This window comes from Phascolarctos cinereus, unplaced genomic scaffold (assembly GCF_003287225.1).
Source record: "Phascolarctos cinereus isolate Bilbo 61053 unplaced genomic scaffold, phaCin_HiC Scaffold_2;HRSCAF=192, whole genome shotgun sequence".
NCBI lineage: Eukaryota > Metazoa > Chordata > Mammalia > Diprotodontia > Phascolarctidae > Phascolarctos > Phascolarctos cinereus.
In genome coordinates, this window is record NW_027555625.1 from 62,759,223 (window position 1) to 62,777,505 (window position 18,283).

The window sequence follows — 18,283 nt, forward strand, 5'->3', positions numbered from 1 at the left end:
GATGAAAATGACATCACTATGTTGGAGTCAAGCTACAGAGTGTGTCTGTGGCTGAGAAGACCAAAATGAGCTCAGAAGGCTAAAGCACAGGTCAGACACAAATAGTCCATATGGACATTTGGGGCAGAGATGTCTCTCAATCTGTGCATTTAACGTTTCTTGTGTGCTAGTGTAATTCTTCACTCACAGCACAGTATCTTCTTTGATGTGGGCGCACCATGCTGGGGGGTCCTTTGCCAGTGACTCACATCGTGAAATCAATTCCAGAGTTCTTCAGAGAGACCTTGAGAGTGCCCTTGTATCACTTTTTCTAACCTCCATGTGAGCACATGCCTTGCATGAATTCTCTGTAAAACAGTCTTCTAGGCAAACCTACATTTGGCATTTGAACAACATAGCCAGCTAACTGTATGACTTTGGGCATGTCACAACCTCTGTCTACCTGTTTTTTCATTTCTAAAATGGGGTCAATAATAGCAGCTCCCTCCCAGGGTTAGTGTGATGATCAAATGAGATAATAGTTGTAAAACACATAGTATCATGGTAGGCACATAGTAGGCACAATACAAATTTTAGCTATTATTATTATAATTAACTATAGTTAATAAAAATCCATCCAAACAGGATACAAAACACAGAGCACTCTTCACAGATAAACACTGTTATTCTTTCTACTTTCCCAGCAAACTACAAGAGTCTTGTAGTGATGCTGCTGCTTAAGTCCGAAGAGAGTGAAGCTTGATTCAGATGACATATTCAACAAGTGAAGGATTTGGAGCCTAAAGACCTGAGGTGGCGCCCCCTCATCGCCTCGTCCTAGCTGGGTGACTTGGGGTGAAGCCCTTGAGTCCTCTGTGATACAATGAGTGGGTTGGAACAGACATTCTTTTTTTTAAGCAACCCTGTTAAGTGACTTGCCCAGGGTCATACAACTAGAAAGGATCTGATGCTGGATTTGAACTCAGGTCCTCCTCACTCCAGGGAAAGCGCCTATCCACCATGCCAGCTGATTGCCCCTGGATCAGATATTCTTTAAGCTTTTGTCCAGTTTGGATATTCTCTGGTGCTCACAATAACTCTGGGAGATTGGTGGTGTCATTTTTATTATTCCCACTGAGTTCATAAGGAAAAAGATATTCCAACATGACACAGCTGGTGGGTGACAAGTCAAGTATTTCCAAAGGGCACATCAGGTACCAGGCACTCAAGCCCTGGGGATGCAGAGAGGTAAAAAACTGTCCTCAGGGAGCTCACAATCTAATGAAGGGAGACAAGCTACAAACGCCTAAGGATAAACACCATATACACAAGGCAAACATGGGGATGATCAACAGTAAGAAGGCACCAGCATTAAGGGGCACTTAGCAAAGGCTTCTGGCACAAGGTGAGATTTCAGCTGAGCCTTGAAGGAAGCCGGGGAGGGGCAGATGAGGAGGGACAGGGTTCCACGCACAAGGGCAGCCAGAGAGAGTGCCCAGAACCCAGAGATGGAATGTTTTCATCCGGGAATACCAACGAGGCCAGTGTCACCAGACCAAAGAGAGAGCAAAGTGCAGGAAAAGGTGGGGAGGGTTCAAATTCTGAAGGTCTTTAAAAGCCACACAAAGGGTTTAATATTTGATCCTAGAAGTAAAGGGTACCACTAGAGTTTATCACGTAAGGGGTGACATGGTCAGATCTGAATGGAAAATGGGCTAGAGTGGGAAGAAAACTGAGACAAGAGAAACTAGACTGCTGGCTATTTAAAGTCCAGATGTGAGGTGACTCTGCCATCTACCTGTCCTCACGCTCTTTATCATCTGTATCCTGCCTTCATTGTCTGAACCCTATATCAACTATGCCTCATTTTCTTAATCAGAAGCTTCTTAGTGACAAAAAGATTTTAACGGGTATTTGATTTTTCTTAATGAAGATGATGTTTTATTGCCATATATCCCTGTATCCTATGGACTTGTACCAGAGCTGGTTGTTAAATTTTCAGCATGAGCATTTTCACCTCAGAATTGGCATCCATTACAAATTGGGTTTGGGTCATTGTTTCGTTGATTTCTAAACTTAATAAGGTGATGTAAATAATGTGAATAATATAACTTCAAAGTATGTCTTGTGTGTTTTTCAGAGAGCTGATTGTCAAACATTGACTAGCACATCTCTGCATGTATGTTGTTAGTAAAATATTTTGTTATTGTGACATATCTTGTTAGCATAATCAAACAGAGAAGAGGAAGCATTTCCTTTGATTTCACCATTTTTTTTTCTGTATAAAAGAAACTCCTTTGCAAATAAGGAATCACTTGACTTGCGGGGTTATCATGAAGTTTTGTTTTCAGGACTCTTAGTGTACCATGTTTTCTCCTCACAGAAATGTTGTTGAGAAAATGTTAGTTAATTGATAAAGCAGGACAGCGACATCCAATATTTTCCCTAGTTCCTCGCAGCAGCTCAGTGTATCAAGAAGAGCTTTAGATTTGGAGTTAGAGGACCTGGCTGCTTAGTGTCTTCATTACGTTGGACAAGTCCTTTCCCTTCTCTGTGCCTCAGTGTTCATTCTTTTAAATGATTTTTAATAACCCTTCACCTCTAAGTCAATCATTCAATCATCAAGCATTAATTCTTTCTCTACCAAGTGCCCTAGAGACAGAATGACAGAAAATGAAACCATCTCAACTATAATTTGATGAAATTAACTAGGGATTTTTTCCTCTAGAGAAAGGATGGACTGGCTGGTCTCATCAGATTCCCACTGTCTCAGAATTGGAAGGTCCTTTTTAAATCAGATGATATTGCTAAAAGTGTTTCCATTGCACAGTGCCAGCATGGAGTAGGCATTCTATAAATGATTTTTTTCCTTCTAACTATCATTTAAATTCCTTTCCCATAGCAGTAATGAGTAAGAGTCAAAGTATTTCACTCAAAACTGCAATATGCTTTCGCTGAGGCCAAGGAATTACTCAAAAGAAGTGATTGGGTGTCATTGGTCTGCAACAATTGCAAAAAAGGTTGTGATCACAACGGCTTAGAGATCACAACTCCACTCGGGCTTTTTCTGGCCATGATTCCTTCATCTTCTGAGGCAGGGTCTTGGTCCAGAACTCCCACTTATCCTTCCTCAGGCTCTTTCCCAAAGACAGATGCAAATTCAGCTGCAGGTACTCTTCCTTCTGGTCATAGACTGGCCAGTGAAAAAGGTCTGCACCATTTGGGTTCCTGGGAGGAAAAACCAAACATTTAGAACTGAAATGGGCCACTCCAATGGCAAGTATAGGAAGCCACCATCAGCTCAGCCTGGGAGCAAAAGAAGGCGCCCCAAGGTCAGGGTCAGATGACAGTGGTAGCACCTATGGAGACCGTGTACACCCAACCTTAAGCAGTTGGTCTTCACCTTTCATGTTGGTCCTTTCTAATGCACCTGAGGTAGAAGGTCCAAAGACTGAAAGGACTCACATAGCGAATGAGTAGCAAAGTCAGGATTTGAACTCATATCATTGGACTCCATTTCATTGGAGCATCTAGTTGGTACAGTGGATAAACCTAGGCCTGGAGTCAGGAAGATCTGAATTCAAATCTAGCCTCAGATACTTACTAGCTGTGTGACTCTGGTCAAATCATTTAACCCTGTTTGCCTCTGTTTCCTCATCTGCAGAAGGATAAGGAAAGGAGAAGGAAATGGCCAACTGGAGTAGTTTGCTATTGAATACCACTCCAGTATCTCTGCCAAGAAAATTCCAGATAGGGTCACCAAGAATCAAACAAAACATTGGACTCCACGTCCAAGACTCTTGCCACTGCCACCTGTTCTAATGGTTCCCAAAGGGGAAGAGAAGTCACTGAGACTCAAGGGTGGTGGTCTGGGCCAGAAGAGGTGCTGATCTTTCTTGTGTTTGTTTCAAGACGCCCATGTGTAGGGTGAGTCTGCCAAAGGAATGCCATCCCCCAACCCTGGCCATGAATTTGGGGAAGGGCTATTCACCACACTTTACCTCTGGGTTGAATGAACTTTTTTTTTTCTCAACAAATTTCAATCAGGGAACTTCTGTTTAAGTGAGAAACTTTCACGTGCCTAGGAACAGGCACTACTCTTCAGGCAAACCATTAGGAAACCAAGAGACAGCTTTCTCACCCGTATCGGGCAAAGTTTGCCCAGTAGCTCATGATCCTGTGGCTCAGGAGCTTTTCCTCTTCTGTTGCCTCACCTAAATCTAGGACCAGAAAAAGAAACGTCTTGGTTAAGGCCAAAATGCAGACCCAAAGGCCTCCTTTCCTCCAGCCCCCAGCCCCAGCCACCCAGTCAGTCCTGCTCTGGCCATTGAACTGATCTTCCTCCAGCAGTTTCCATCATGTCACTCCCCTTCTAGAAGACGTCCCAGGGCTTCTGTTGGCCTCGACTGTCTGACTCCATAACTGAGTCTCTGCCCAAAAAACAACGAGGTTCAGCTGGACTGGAAATCAGGAAGACTTGAGTTCTAATCCAGGCTTAGATGTTGACTAGAAGAGTGACCCTGGGCAAGTCACTTAATCTCTGTCTGCCTTTGTTTCTTTGTTTGAAACATGGGGATAATAATAACACCTGTGCCCCAAGGTTTTTGGGAGAGTAAAGAAAAAAAGAGAAATAATATTTATGGAGTGCTTTAAAAACTTGTAAAAGTGTTCCATAAATGCTACCTATCATTATTATACTATATTTATATCATGATATACTTACTTTAATAATGTATAATGTAATAAAGTATTATATATAAATTACATGTTATATTATTATTATACAATAACATATTTTATCATATGTAATTATAATGATGGCATGATTAATATAAGTGTCATTTATAGTAATAATTGTTATTATTCTAAGCTACAACAGCATAGCACAAACTCCAGTAACAGCAAAGTCTTTGCATATGGCCCCTTCCCCACATAATGCCTTCTATTAAGGACCTCTGCCTGGGGCAGTGCAGACAGGCTCAGCAGCTGCAGCTAGGTCAAAAGATAATGAATTCATTGGCCACGGCAAGTCATGAAACAGATAAATGGATAAACTGGTTTTCCAGTTCTGCCAGAACAGGAGCAAGAAAGTGAAAATAGGGAGAGAAGACTTCCAAAAACATAGATTTGGGACCATCTACCACCATTAACGCCAAAGATTGTTAAAAGTGAGACTTTTGTCTAACAATCCCCAAATGGATGCACTGGTAGAGAAAGTGAATCAAGAATAACTGGAGAAAAGGAGGAAGGGAGGAAAGAAGGAAGGAAGGAAGGAAGGAAGGGAGAGAGGAAAGGAAGGGAAGGAAGGAAAGAAATAAGAGAGAGAGGGAGGGATGGAGCAAAGAAGGGAAGAAGGGAGTGAGGGAGGGATAGAGAAAAGAAGGGAGGAAAGAAGGGAGGAAAGGAGGGAGGGAAGGCTTCTAGTATGTTGGGCAGATCCTCAGTGCAGGATTTATGGAAGCACAAGGACAAGAATCACAGAGGATGACATGGTGTAACAGTGTCTACCCAGAGGAGAGGATGAGCATATTGGTGAGGTCACTGGTCCATTGACATATGGAAATGTGTTTTTTGCATTCGTGCGTCATCTTCCCTTCTGGGTAGTAAACTCCAAGAAGTCAGAGACTGTGTCTTATTTATCTTTGTGTCTTCCTCAGAGATGAACAGAGGCTCTGCATGCTGGATGTGCTTAATCATAGAAACTGAATTGAACTGAATAGCTGATTCATTCTCCTGATTCAGTTCACCTGAACAAGGAGACTGAGTTGGGAACTTACAAGGCTGATACCTTGGTCTCCATTCACTCAGACAACCAGGTAACTATTAACTGCCTCTTCTATCCCTGGCACTGTGCCAAGGGCTGGAGATACAAATAAAAAAATAATAAAAACAAAACCTTTTCTGGGGCAGCTGGGCTCCTGTTCAGTGCCTCCTAAGAGACCCTGGAAGAGCAGAAAGAACACTGGGTTTGGGCTCAGATCTGCTAACTCTGTGATATTAGGTAAGGGTATTCCTCACTCTGAACTTCAGTTTCCTCTTCTGTACAACAGACACAATCTCTCCCTTCCACCCCACCCTGACCCTCACAGGATATTTGGGAAGATCAAATAGCAGCTCGATGATAGGTGGATTGAGTGGTGAACAGGAAACCAAGAAAGCAAGAGTTCAGATCCTGACTCAGGCTCTTAACTAGCTCTGTGATTCCTGGCTAGCCAAGAGTCACCTTTCTCAGCCTCAGTTTCTTCATTTATAAAATGGGGATAGCACCAGCACCTATTTTACATGGCTTTTTTGAGACTATCAAATGAGAGTGGTATATACAAAGCTCTTTGTAAGCCTTCAAGCAGTATATAAATGCTAGCTAATTTTAGCTATTGTTATTATCATTATGAAATGAGCTGATGTATGGCAAGGTGCTTTGTGAAAAGGTAAGGAATTATTATTCATTTTGATGTCAGAGAGAGTAAGGTAGGTGATGGAGAAGGGAGGCCAGAGCCCCAGGGATTCTGTTCTCTCTGGCCCCCATACCCTGACCCACAGCTCCCCTCTCCAACCTGTCTCCACTGCTTACGAGGTAGTCCAAAGACAAAACGCAGCTCATCACCATGGTCTGCCTTCACAAAATCCGGCTTGGCATCCTTAAGTACGCTTGGTCGGTGCTGAAATTCATAAATGTAGACTGGAGAGCTGGGACCTAGGCAAACGTAAGAAATGTCCACAGTTACTGACATATTGAACACAGGGCAGGGCCACATGCCAGGGGTCCCTGGACTGATTCTCTCCTTTAGAGTGTGTGTGTGGGGCAATAGTAGCTTGCCATTAACAGGCAAACTCCTAGAGGGCAGCCCTTAACAAATGCTGTCTGATTCATGATGGAAAATGCTATCCACATCCAGAGAAAGAGCCATACAGTCTGAATGTAGATCGAAGCATACTATTTGCTCTCTCTCTCTCTCTCTGCTTTTTTTTTGTTTTGTCTTTCTTGTGATTTTTCCCTTCTGCTCTAATTCTTCTTCACAACATGACTAATGTGGAAATATGTTTAATATGATTGTACATGTATAGCCTATATCAGATGGCTCACCATCTTGCGGGGGGCGGAGGAAGTGTGAGAAAATTTAGAACTTAAAATCTTATAGAAACGAATATTGAAAACTGAAAATAAATAAAAAAACCCAAACACTGTCTGAGATTGATGCTGTGAGGCAGGACATGTGCTGGGGTTTGGTGTAACAGGACCTGGGTTGGAATCTGGGCTCTGCTGTTGATTGACAACAGGGCATTAGAGTAATCCTTTCACTTCTCTGAGGCTGATTTTTCAACTGTTAAGGTGGAGATAATAATTTCTAGGCTGTCTGCCGTACAGGAAGGTGAGGGGAAGAGAATAAGCATTTGTTGTTCAGTTGTTTTTCAATCATATTCGACTCTGTGTGATCTCATTTGGGGTTTTCTTGGCAAAGATGCTAGAGTGGTTTGCCATTTCCTTCTGTACCTCATTTTACAGATGAGGAAACTGAGGCAAAGAGGGTGAAGTGACTTACCTAAAGTCACACAGCTAGTAAGTGTTTAAGGTCAGATTTGAACTCAGGAAGCCTGACTCCAGGCCAGCTCTCTATCCACTGTGCCACCTAGCTGTCCTGTGAATAAGCATTTACATAGCACTTACTTTGTGCCAGATACTGTACTAAGTGCTTTACAAATATTATCTTGTTGGAGCCTCTCAACAGCCCTGGGACAGAGGTGCTGTTACTATTCCCATTTTACAGTTGAGGAAACTGAGAGAAATAGAGGTTAAATGAGTTGCTCAGAATCACACAGCTAAAAGGTGTCTTGGGTTGGATTTGAATTCATGTCCTCCTGACTTTGGATCTGTGTCCTATCCACTGGGATTAGGTTGTTATGAGGATCTGGGGGATAATGAATGTAAAATATTTGATAACAATAAAACCCTCTAGCAGCGGCTCTTGAATTTATTCTTAGTCGAGCACTTTGATAACTCTATTTCAATTTAATTGGTTTCCTAATCTATGTATTTTATTTTATACATTTAAAAACATTACTCTGGAAGGGGTCTATAACTTTTCTTGGACTGCCAAAGTGGTCCATGATGCATAGCCACAAAAAAGTTAAGGGCATCTGCTTACAGAAATGTGGCTTATTATTATTTATTGTTATTCTTTGTTGTTGTAGAGAATACTCATTGAATTCACCCTGGCTGGAGTTTGTTGGGGGTAGGAGGGAAGAAGAAGGAAGGTGAACAAGGGGGTTTAACTACTCTGGAGGTTATAATAGCAAAGCCAGAAGCAGGAGCTTATGCATGAGTATGTGGGTGATACAGATGCATTGCCCCAGAGATAAGCCATTCTTGCACTGATTCTGAAAAGGGTCAATGCTGTACTCACTGTGTTGATATTTGGCCACTTTGAGGGCAGGAATAACAAATATCAAATCCCCCAGCATATCCTGGAATTTAGCTCGAAATTCTCCTGGGTCCTCAGTATTTCTTAAATACTCTTCCATCACCAAATGTGCAATTTCAGGAGGAAGACCCTATAGGAGACCCAGGAAAAGACAGAGAAACAGAAGAATGAAGATAGCTGGCAGTGGATTGTTTGGGGATGTTTGTTGGTGGATTGTAAGGAATAAGTAAGGGAGCTAGGTGACACAGTGGATAAAGAGCTGGACCTAGAGTCAGAAAGACTTGCATTCAAATGTGACCTTTGACATGTATTAGCTATGTGGCCCTGGGCAAGTCACTTAACCTTGTTTGCCTCAGTTCCTCATTTATAAAATGAGCTGGAGAAGGAAACGGCAAACTACTCCAGTATCTTTGCCAAGAAAACCCCAAATAGGGTCACAAAGAGTCGGATGTAACTCATCAACTAAACAACCCCAAGCAATAAGCCCACCCAAGTTTGCCTGCTCTTCATAGGTCCCAGGTCTCATTAGATCCCTTTACCACCTCCCCAACAGGGCCTATTCTTTCAAGGTTAAATTCCTCAAGAAGATACTAGAAAACTACTTGTTGGACATGGTGTAGAAGGGATATGGGGCTCAGTGAAAGGATAGAGCTACATGGGGTCTCCAAAGTTCCCTTCGACTTTGTGACTATGAAAGAAGAAAGTCAGAAGGTGGAAGGACCTTCATTGGCTCTCTTCTAGATTTCTTCTCTTCTTTTTGCATTATTAATTCATTTATTTTTAGTTTTCAACACTCACTTTCATAATATTTTGAGTTTTAAATTTTCTTCCCATCCCTCTCCTCTCCCATCCCCAAGACAGTGTACATTCTGATATAGGGTCTACTTATACATTCATATTACACATATATTCACATTAGTCATGATGTAAAGAAGAATTAGAGCTAATGGGAGGAATCACAAGATAGAAGAAACAAAAGAAAACAATAAGAGTAAAGGAAACAAATAGTATGCTTTGATCTGCATTCAGACTCCACAGTTCTTTCTCAGGATGTGGATGGCATTTTCCATTGTCAGTCTTTTGGAGTTGTCTTAGATGCAAGGGCATTGCTGAGAACAGCCAAGTCTATCAAAGTCAGTCATCACACAATGTGGCTGTTACCGTGTACAATGTTATCCTGGTTCTGCTCACTTCACCCAGCATCAGTTCATATAAGTCTTTCCATGTTTTTCTGAAGTCCACCTGCTCATCATTTCTTATGGAACAACAGTATTCCGTCATATTTATATATCACAACATGTTCAGCCATTCTTCAATTAATGGCTATCCATTTCCAATCTCCAAATTCCAAAGAATGTCCAATTCTTTGTCACCACCAAAAGAGCTGCTACAAATATTTTTGCATGTGTGGATCCTTTCCCCATTTGTATGATCTCTTTGGCATACAGATCTACAAGTGGTATTGTTGGGTCAAAGAGTATGCACAATTTTATAGCCTTTTGGGCATGGTTCCAAATTGTTCTCCAAAATGGTAGGATCATTTCACAACTCCACACACAATGCATTAGTGTTCCAATTTCCCCATATCTTCTCCAACATTTATCATTTTCTTGTTTTGTCATGTTAACCAATCTGATAGGTGTGATGTGGTGCCTCGGAGTTGTTTTAATTTGTATTTCTCTAATCAATAGTGATTTAGAGCATTTTTTTATGTGACTATAGATAGCTTTAACTTCTTCTGAAAAGTGCCTGTTCATATCCTTTGACCATTTATCAACTGAAGAATGATTTGTATTCTTATAAATTTGATTCAGTACTCTATATATTTTAGAAATGAGGCCCTTATCAGAGACACTGGCTGTAAAAATTGTTTCCCAGCTTTCTGCTTCCCTTCTAATCTTGGTTGCATTGGCTTTGTTTGTGCAAAAACTTTTCAATTTAATGCAATAAAAGTCATCTATTTTGCATTTCATAATGTTTTTTGTCTCTTGTTTGATCATAAATTCTCCCTTCTCCATAGATTTGACAGGTAAACTATTCCTTGCTCTCCCAGTTTGCTCCTAGTATCAGTCTTTATATCTAAATCATGTACCCATTTTGACTTCATCTTGGTAGAAAGTGTAAATTTTGGTCTGTGCTTAGTTTCTGCCATAACATTTCCCAGTTTTCCCAGCAGTTTTTGTTAGTCTTATTCCAGAAGCTGGAGTCTTTGCAATTATGAAATAGTAGATTACAATAGTCATTGACTGTTGTGTCTTGATTACCTAACCTATTCCACTGATCCACCACTCTGTTTCTTAGCCAGTACAAAGCAGCTTTGATGATTGCTGCTTTATAATACAATTTAAGATCTGGTACAGCTAGGCCACCTTCCCTTTCATTTCTTTTAATTCCCTTTATTTTCTGGACCTTTTGTTCTTCCAGATGAATTTTGTTATTGTTATTCCAATTTGGTAGTTTGATTGGTATAACACTGAATGAGTAAATTCAATTTAGGTAGAATTGTCATTTTTATTCTATTAGCTTGGCCCACTCATGAGCAACTGATATGTTTCTAATTATTTAGATCTGACTTGATTTGTGTGAAAAGTGTTTTGTAATTATGTTCATAGAGTTCCCAAGTTTGTTTTGGCAAGTAGACTCCCAAATATTTTATAATATCTACAGTAACTTTAAATGGAATTTCTCTTTCTATCTGTTACTGTTAGGCTTTGTTAGTAATATATAGAAATGCCCATGATTTATATGGGTTTATTTTATATCCTGCAACTTGGCTAAATTTGTTTATTTCACATAACTTTTTATTTGATTCTCTAAGTACACCATCATATCATCTGCAAAGAATAATAGTTTTGTTTCTCCTTTGCCTATTCTAATTCCTTTAACTTCTTTTTCTTCTCATATTCTTCTAGACTATTTCAATGGCTTCCTGATTGGTCTCTTTGCCTCATATCTCTCCCCTCTTCAATCAATCCTCCACTCATCTTCCAAAGGGATTTTCCAAGCACAGATCTGACCATTTTACTCCTCTCCCCTAACTACATAAATTCTAGTGGAAGCCCATTACCCCTAGGATTAAATATAAACTCTTCTGTTTGGTATGTAGAGCTTTTAACAACATGGCCCTGTCCAGTCTTATACATGATTACCCTCCTCACACTCTATGGTCCAGTTATACCAACCTTCTGGTTTCTCACACTTCACATTCCATTTCTTATCTCCATGCGTTTGCATTGGCAAACCTCAGCTCAAATAGCACCTCCTATAGAGCATATTTCTTGGTTCCTCCCTTCTCCAGCTGCTAGTGCCTTACCCCTCCCCCAAGATTTGCTTTGTGTAGATTTTCCATCTATCTTTGTATGTGCAGGTTATCTCCCTCATAGAATGTCAGTTCCTCAAGGGCAGGGATTATTTGACTTTGTCCCTGTAAGTAGCCCAGTACCTGCCATGTAGTAGGTGCTTATATAAAAAAAAGCTTAATTAACTGGTATCTCACCAAAAGTGGACTTTTCATTATTGATTGGATTTTTTCTTTATTCATTTTTCCATTATATCCAAGAATGTTTGATCCCTGTGTAGAGAAAAATGGCACACTGTGAATGGTCTTTAGAACTTTACAAATTTATGCATTTTTAAAATAAATCTAACCCAAGAAAGACATTTTACTCTTTAAGAAGGAAGTAGTGCCATAGATTTGTTTAGGAATTACTCAATAATACCCAGTACACACTGAACTCAAGATATTTTCCAATTGACCAGCAAAATGGTGGGTAGTGCCCAGCACATAATAAACAGTGGTCATGGTTTCTTCATAATGACTAGAGGTCTTAGACGATGACTGATGCTTAATATAATACATTATGCTAGAAATGATGCAGGTAAATTCTATTTTTCTGACTAGTGTAAATAGACCAACTTTACATGCATATGCTTAAGGAGGCAGCTGACAAACAGTTGTTAATATCATGTCATATTTAAAATCAATATCGACCCAATGGCCTTTAGATATGATGACCTGAAGTCCATAGGAATGAGACCTGGCCCAGGTTCTAGTCCCAGCTGTGTGCCTGGGGTTAAATCATGTCCATTCTGGAAGCCTCAATTCTCTACTTTACAAAATGGGGATAAACATCTTAGTGTGATGAACATGACAGTGGATACTATGAAAGCAGTTTGTGTAAACTTTAAAGTGCTATTATTCACTGTTCATTTAAAGTGCTATTATTCACTGTTCATTTAAAGTGCTATCATTAACTGTTCTTTTAAAATAAAGAGACATGAGGCAGCTAGGTGACATATAGGATATACACAGGACCAACAGTCAGGAGGACCTAGACATTATTAGATGTGTTACCCTGGGTAAGTAACTTAACCTTGATTGACTCCAAATATTAAAAAAAAAACAAACCAGAAACAAAATAAAGAGACTTGTAGAGGATATTTTAACCAAAATGGAACTAAGCTGGCATGGGCTTCTCTCCTATACTTCTGAACAGATTTGCACATGAAATGAGTCATTCATAGAAAAAATAACCAAAGGTTGAATCACTTCTGATTCTTCCAGGGAAGCCTGTTCTGGGTAACTTTTCTGATTTTAGAAAAGGAAAATTCACACATGACACCAAGTCAGGAAGGCCAGCTAACATGGATCATGGAGTCAGGATCCAAAAAAGGACTGGACAGGCAGGAATACTGGACTGACCACAGCCACCGGAATCAAATTTAATGGGGACAAAGTCTTACACTTGGAATTTTTTTAGTTGACTTTACAGTCTCAAGATGAGGCAGGCATGGTTATGTGGCAATTAATTTGAAAAAGCTCCAGGGATTTTGTTGACCCAGAGGCCCATAAGGAGACAAGAGGGTAATATGACAACCTAAAGAGCAATGTGATGTTGAGTACATTGAGAGGCATGGCTTCCAAGGATAAGGAGGCGCTCTGCCCCTGGGGAGGCTACAGTTATCACTTCACATCATGACTGTCCTCATCATGGTTCTGATATATTGCGGGTAGGCATAAGAAATTAAGTGGGAATTTTTTGGGAGTTTTGTGGAAGCCACAGATGAGAGGCAAAGGCCAACAGATGACACAGAAAAGAGTTTAGTAACTCAGAAATACATAAAACATATGTATAGTGTTATATAATACCAATATGTGTTATCCTTTAATACCATAACAATTCAGTTTTACTCTCTGTTATGAAGGGAAGGGGGCCAAAAAGTTTTACATGGACTTTGCAGATTGTGGGAGTGCTGCAGCCCTAACATTCCTCCATGTGGAAGGGATAACTGTATATCTGGAATCTTTGGTTCAGTTCTGGGTATCACATCCGAGGCAGAAAATAGAGACGCTGAGAAGGGGACCATGGTGTTGCCATATAGGGATGGGTTGTAGGAACTTGCTTTGCTGGTCAAAGGAAAAATTTAGGGCAGGGACAGATATGATAGTTGTCTATAACTATCTGGTGGATGGTCACCTGGAAGAAGAATTTAATTGGGGTCATTTGCCTTAAGGGCAGAGCTGGGCAGGTAGAAGTTGAAAAAGAAGTAAATTTCCACTTGATGTCATGGTGCCCTGCCCAAGCCTGAGAGCTGCCTATAAGTGGAAGGAGCTGCCTCATGAGGCAGGACCTCCTTGGAAATCTTCAAGCAGGAGCTGGATGGCCATTTGTCCACCAAGGTATAGGAAGGATTCTCCTTCAACTCTGGCTTAGACTCCATGGCCACCAAGCTCCTGACCAACTCAGAAAGTCTGTGATTCTTTAGAGAAGCATAAACTGTTGAGATCAGAAAGAAGCTGGCATGGAAAAAAATGTGCTAGAATCTTACTGCAGGAATACTCCAGCCGTATTCATGGTTGTTGACACCGATGATGGAAGGGACGTGGTGGAACTCTCCTGCAGCCAGCAACTCTTCAGGATGTTTGGGGAGGAACTGTCCATCAACTGCACCAGGGAATATCCTAAAATGCTAAAGAAAGCAGAAAAAAAAGAAAAGGTATATCTATCTCCACAATCTCCTTTCAATGTATCACTTTCTCCTCATTCTTGTTGTTTCCATCCTATTTCAGACAATTTTTATAACTTACCTGAGCTCTTTTTTTTTTTTGGAGGCAATCAGGGTTAAGTGATTTGCCCAGGGTCACATTAGTAGTAAGTACCTGAGGCCAGATTTGAACTCAGGCCTTCCTGACTCCAGGGCCAGTGCTCTATCCATTACCTAGCTGTCCCCACTTATCTGCACTCTTGCAACAGTCCAAACTGGCCTCTCTCTTACACCCTCTAATTTATCACATACACACATAAACACACACACACACACACAGAGCAGATCTCAGATCTGCTCATGACACTCCACTGCATTAAAAAAATTCCCATGACTCCCCATTACCCAAAGAAAATGTCTAACACTTCAGTCTGGCATTCAGAGCCCTCTCTTCTACCTTTCTAGCCTTACCTCATACTATGTGGACTCTGACCTGTTCCAAGTACATTAGGTTTCACCAACAATGGATTTCCAGCTCTCCACTGCAAGTCAATAACCTTTTCCTACCTTTCTGCCTTGGTTCACTTCACTCCCTGTCCCTCATTGTTACATGCAGAATTTCTTCACTTGCCTAAAGAGCCAGTTTAACTGCCACTTCTTCCACAAAGCCTTCTCTGAGATGGCAGCCAGAAGGACCCTTTTCTTTCTGAGAGTTCCCACTACATGTGCTTGTGACTCCAGCTATGGACTTAGGTTCTGTTACCTGTGTATGGCACAAAGCCCTCTCCCCTAAGAAAGGGAGTTCAATCATGGCCCATTTTCCTTATCTAAACTTTGTGTCCCCCAGCCCGGACACAGAAGTTGCTCCAGAAATGCTTCTGGAATGAACAGCAGGAGAGCACTAGCCTCAAAGTCAATAGATCTGGATTCTAGTCCTGGCTTAGCCACTAACAGACTCTGTAACTTTAGGCAAATGACATTTCTCTGGCTTCAATTTCCTCCCCTACAAAATGAGTGCATTGGACTAAATTATTGTCAAGATCTTTTCCCACAAAGCTTCCTAAAAAAGTGTACTGGAATTGGGCTTTAATGGGAATTTAATGTGAAGAATTCAACAGACAAAGGAGGGCTAGGAGAGGCAGCAGGTGGGGGAGGAAGGAACACTGGATTGAAAATTGGGAGACACCTGGGCTGGAATCCCAGCTCTAATGTTTACTGACTGTGTGATGGTGGAGAAGTGGAGAAGTCACTGTCTCTGTGCTCCATCCAGGTTTGTTGTTGCTGTTCAGTTGTGTCTGACTCTTCATGACCCCTTGGACCATAGCACACTGATATTATCCATGGGGTTTTCTTGGCAAAGGTAATGGAGTGATTCATCATTTCCTTCTCTTATAAATTAAGGCAAACAGAGGTTAAGTAACTTGCCCACGGTCACACAGCTAGTAGATGTCTCCTGCTAGTTATGAAGTCAGGTCTTTTTGATTCCAGGCCAGGTTCTCTATTCACTGAGACTTCCTCAGAAGTTTATCCATCTATATAATGGGAATAATGATTCTTGTACTTCCTACCTCATGGATTGTTATGAGAAAGGCACTTCATAAATCAGTATGATAATAAGAAGGGAGGACTTTACAGACACGAGATACACCTGAACAAAGGCACGGAGGTAAGAGAGTAAAGGGAACATTTAGAAGACTGAGGACAGATGAGTTTGGCTGGAGCATAGAGTGCATGCAGGGAGGTAATATAAGATAAGGGAGGAAAGCCATGGAGGCACCAAATCGTTCAGTATCTGAATACCAGCCTTGGGTTTGACTGAAAGTCAGGAATCCTTTCTTCTCCTGTCTCCTTGGCATCTGCTGCGGCCAGAATGGAACTCGGCCTCCTGGGTGCTTTGGGAAAGGATATTCCTAAGACTGTAGATTTAGAGCTGGGAGGTGCTTTAGAAGACCATCTGGTCCAACCCTCTCATTCTCCAGATGAGGAAACTGTTGTCAAATCAGGTTGAAAAACATAATGGTTTTCAGATTGAAGGAAGGAGAGTCAATATGGCATAATGGAGAGTGTAATTAGATGCAGAGGCAGCTAGGTGGCACATTTGCAGAACGCTGGGCCTGGAGTCAGAAAGATTCACCTTCCTAAGTTCAAATCTGGCCTCAGACACTTAGTAGCTGTGTGACCCTGGGCATTTAACCCTGTTGGCTACACTTTCTTAATAAGCTGGAGAAGGAAAAGGCAAAGCACTCTAGTATCTTTGCCAAGAAAACCCTAAATGCAGTCATCAAGAGTTGGACTCCACTGAAAAATGACTGAACAATTAGAAGCAATTAGATCTGGTATTGATATTTAATCTGGCTCTAACACTTACTACAAATGAATTCTTTGAGGAAGCAGTGTGATGCAACGAATGAAGATCTTGGTTCTAAAGATCTGGGGTATGCAACTGTCTTGATATTTGCAAGCTGTGTGACTTTTGGCAAAGTCACTTAACCCCTCTGGGACTCAGTTTCCTCCTTTGTAAAATAATCCGCCAACACATTAATCCCCAAACTGTCCTAGGCTCTGAGGATACAAATAGAAAAGCAAATAGCTCTCTGACCTTTCGCTGCTTCCACTTAATGGTTCTAATTTCCAAGTCTGTAACTTGGGAATGACATCATACTTGTAATACCAATAGCACATGATTGTCGCAAAATTATTGAAATGAGATAATGTACGTGAAATGTGTTTTTAAGAAAAGGAATATTTAATTGACAGCTATTAATCCCAAGAGATAGAGTCTTCCTACAACTGAGACCCTTTCTTCTAAAGATTCATAGGATGTTAGATCTGGAAGGTGACAAAGAACAGAATATTGGAGTTGGAAGGGACCACCACTGCTAACACCAACACCATCACCATCATCATCATCATCATCATCATCATCACCACTAACATTTATTTAGCTCTATGTGCCAGGCACTGTGCTAATAAGCACTTTATGATTATTATCAACTGATCTTCACAAGAATCCTGGGAGGTAGGTGTTATTATGCCCATTTTATGAATAAGGAAACTGAGGCAAACAGGTGAAATGACAGCTAGTGTCTGAAGCTAGATTTGAACTCAGGTCAGTTTTCCCTGCACTCTAAACATTGCACCACATAGCTGCATCCTCCATACCTTAGCTTATAGAATGTTAGAGCATAGAATATTACAGCTGAAAAAAAATCTTGTAAAGTAGAATATCAGCAGTGGAAGAAACTGAGAACATACAATGCTGGAACCCAGAATGTTCAAATCAGATTAGAATGGATCCCTCTAGCCCTAAAGCTATGATTCTATAAACAGAGAATGTCTGAGTGGGAAGGGTTATAAGACTATAGAATGAAAAAGCTTGGAACTTTAGAACCTAAAATGTTTAGAACATAGAATGTTGGAAGAATTCTTAGGACAAAGCATGTTCAGAGTGGAAATGGTGGAACCTTAGCATAAAAAAAATTTGAAGCACAGAATGTTTGGAGGTAGGAGAGATCCTAGAAAGAAAACTTTAGAAGTAGAAGGGACCTTTGGACATAGAATATTGGAGGTGGGAATATCCTTGAAGTTCATCTAGTTAGTAGGGGAAAGTGAGGCTAAGAGAGTGACATTCCCAAGATCTTCCCCTCAATCCCACCTCATCAAGGCTGGGTGTCCAGCCCTGGCCTGAGCTGTGTTGACAGCTCTTGTTCATCCTGGAACCCTTGCTTCTCAGCTTCCATACCTTGGTAATGGCCAGGATCTCGCCCTCAGATTTGCTCCTAAGGCACTGAACCATGGAGGCAGAACTGTGTCCATCACAATCAGACTGATTGGCAATGACCTGCAAAGAGGCACCCACAGAGAGTTAATATTCTCATGGAGGAACCCCTGGCCTGTAT

General features: G+C 41.1%; 1 protein-coding gene across 3 annotated transcripts in view; it reads right to left on the reverse strand.

Annotated features, from left to right (window-relative positions):
- Nucleotides 1-566: 566 nt before the first annotated feature.
- The window catches only part of LOC110210440 (pyrethroid hydrolase Ces2e-like), a 38,864-nt gene continuing 21,147 nt past the window's right edge, over nucleotides 567-18,283 (reverse strand). For 2 of the 3 annotated variants that reach the window (XM_020989418.2, XM_078149441.1), the window contains exons 7-13: nucleotides 18,127-18,225; nucleotides 14,229-14,369; nucleotides 11,896-11,970; nucleotides 8,382-8,529; nucleotides 6,551-6,673; nucleotides 4,121-4,199; nucleotides 567-3,207 (exon numbers count right to left, since the gene is read on the reverse strand). In XM_020989418.2, the coding sequence (XP_020845077.1) occupies nucleotides 3,024-3,207; nucleotides 4,121-4,199; nucleotides 6,551-6,673; nucleotides 8,382-8,529; nucleotides 11,896-11,970; nucleotides 14,229-14,369; nucleotides 18,127-18,225 (849 nt within the window). In that variant the 3' untranslated portion in view covers nucleotides 567-3,023. The other variant, XM_020989420.2, reaches the window with a different exon arrangement.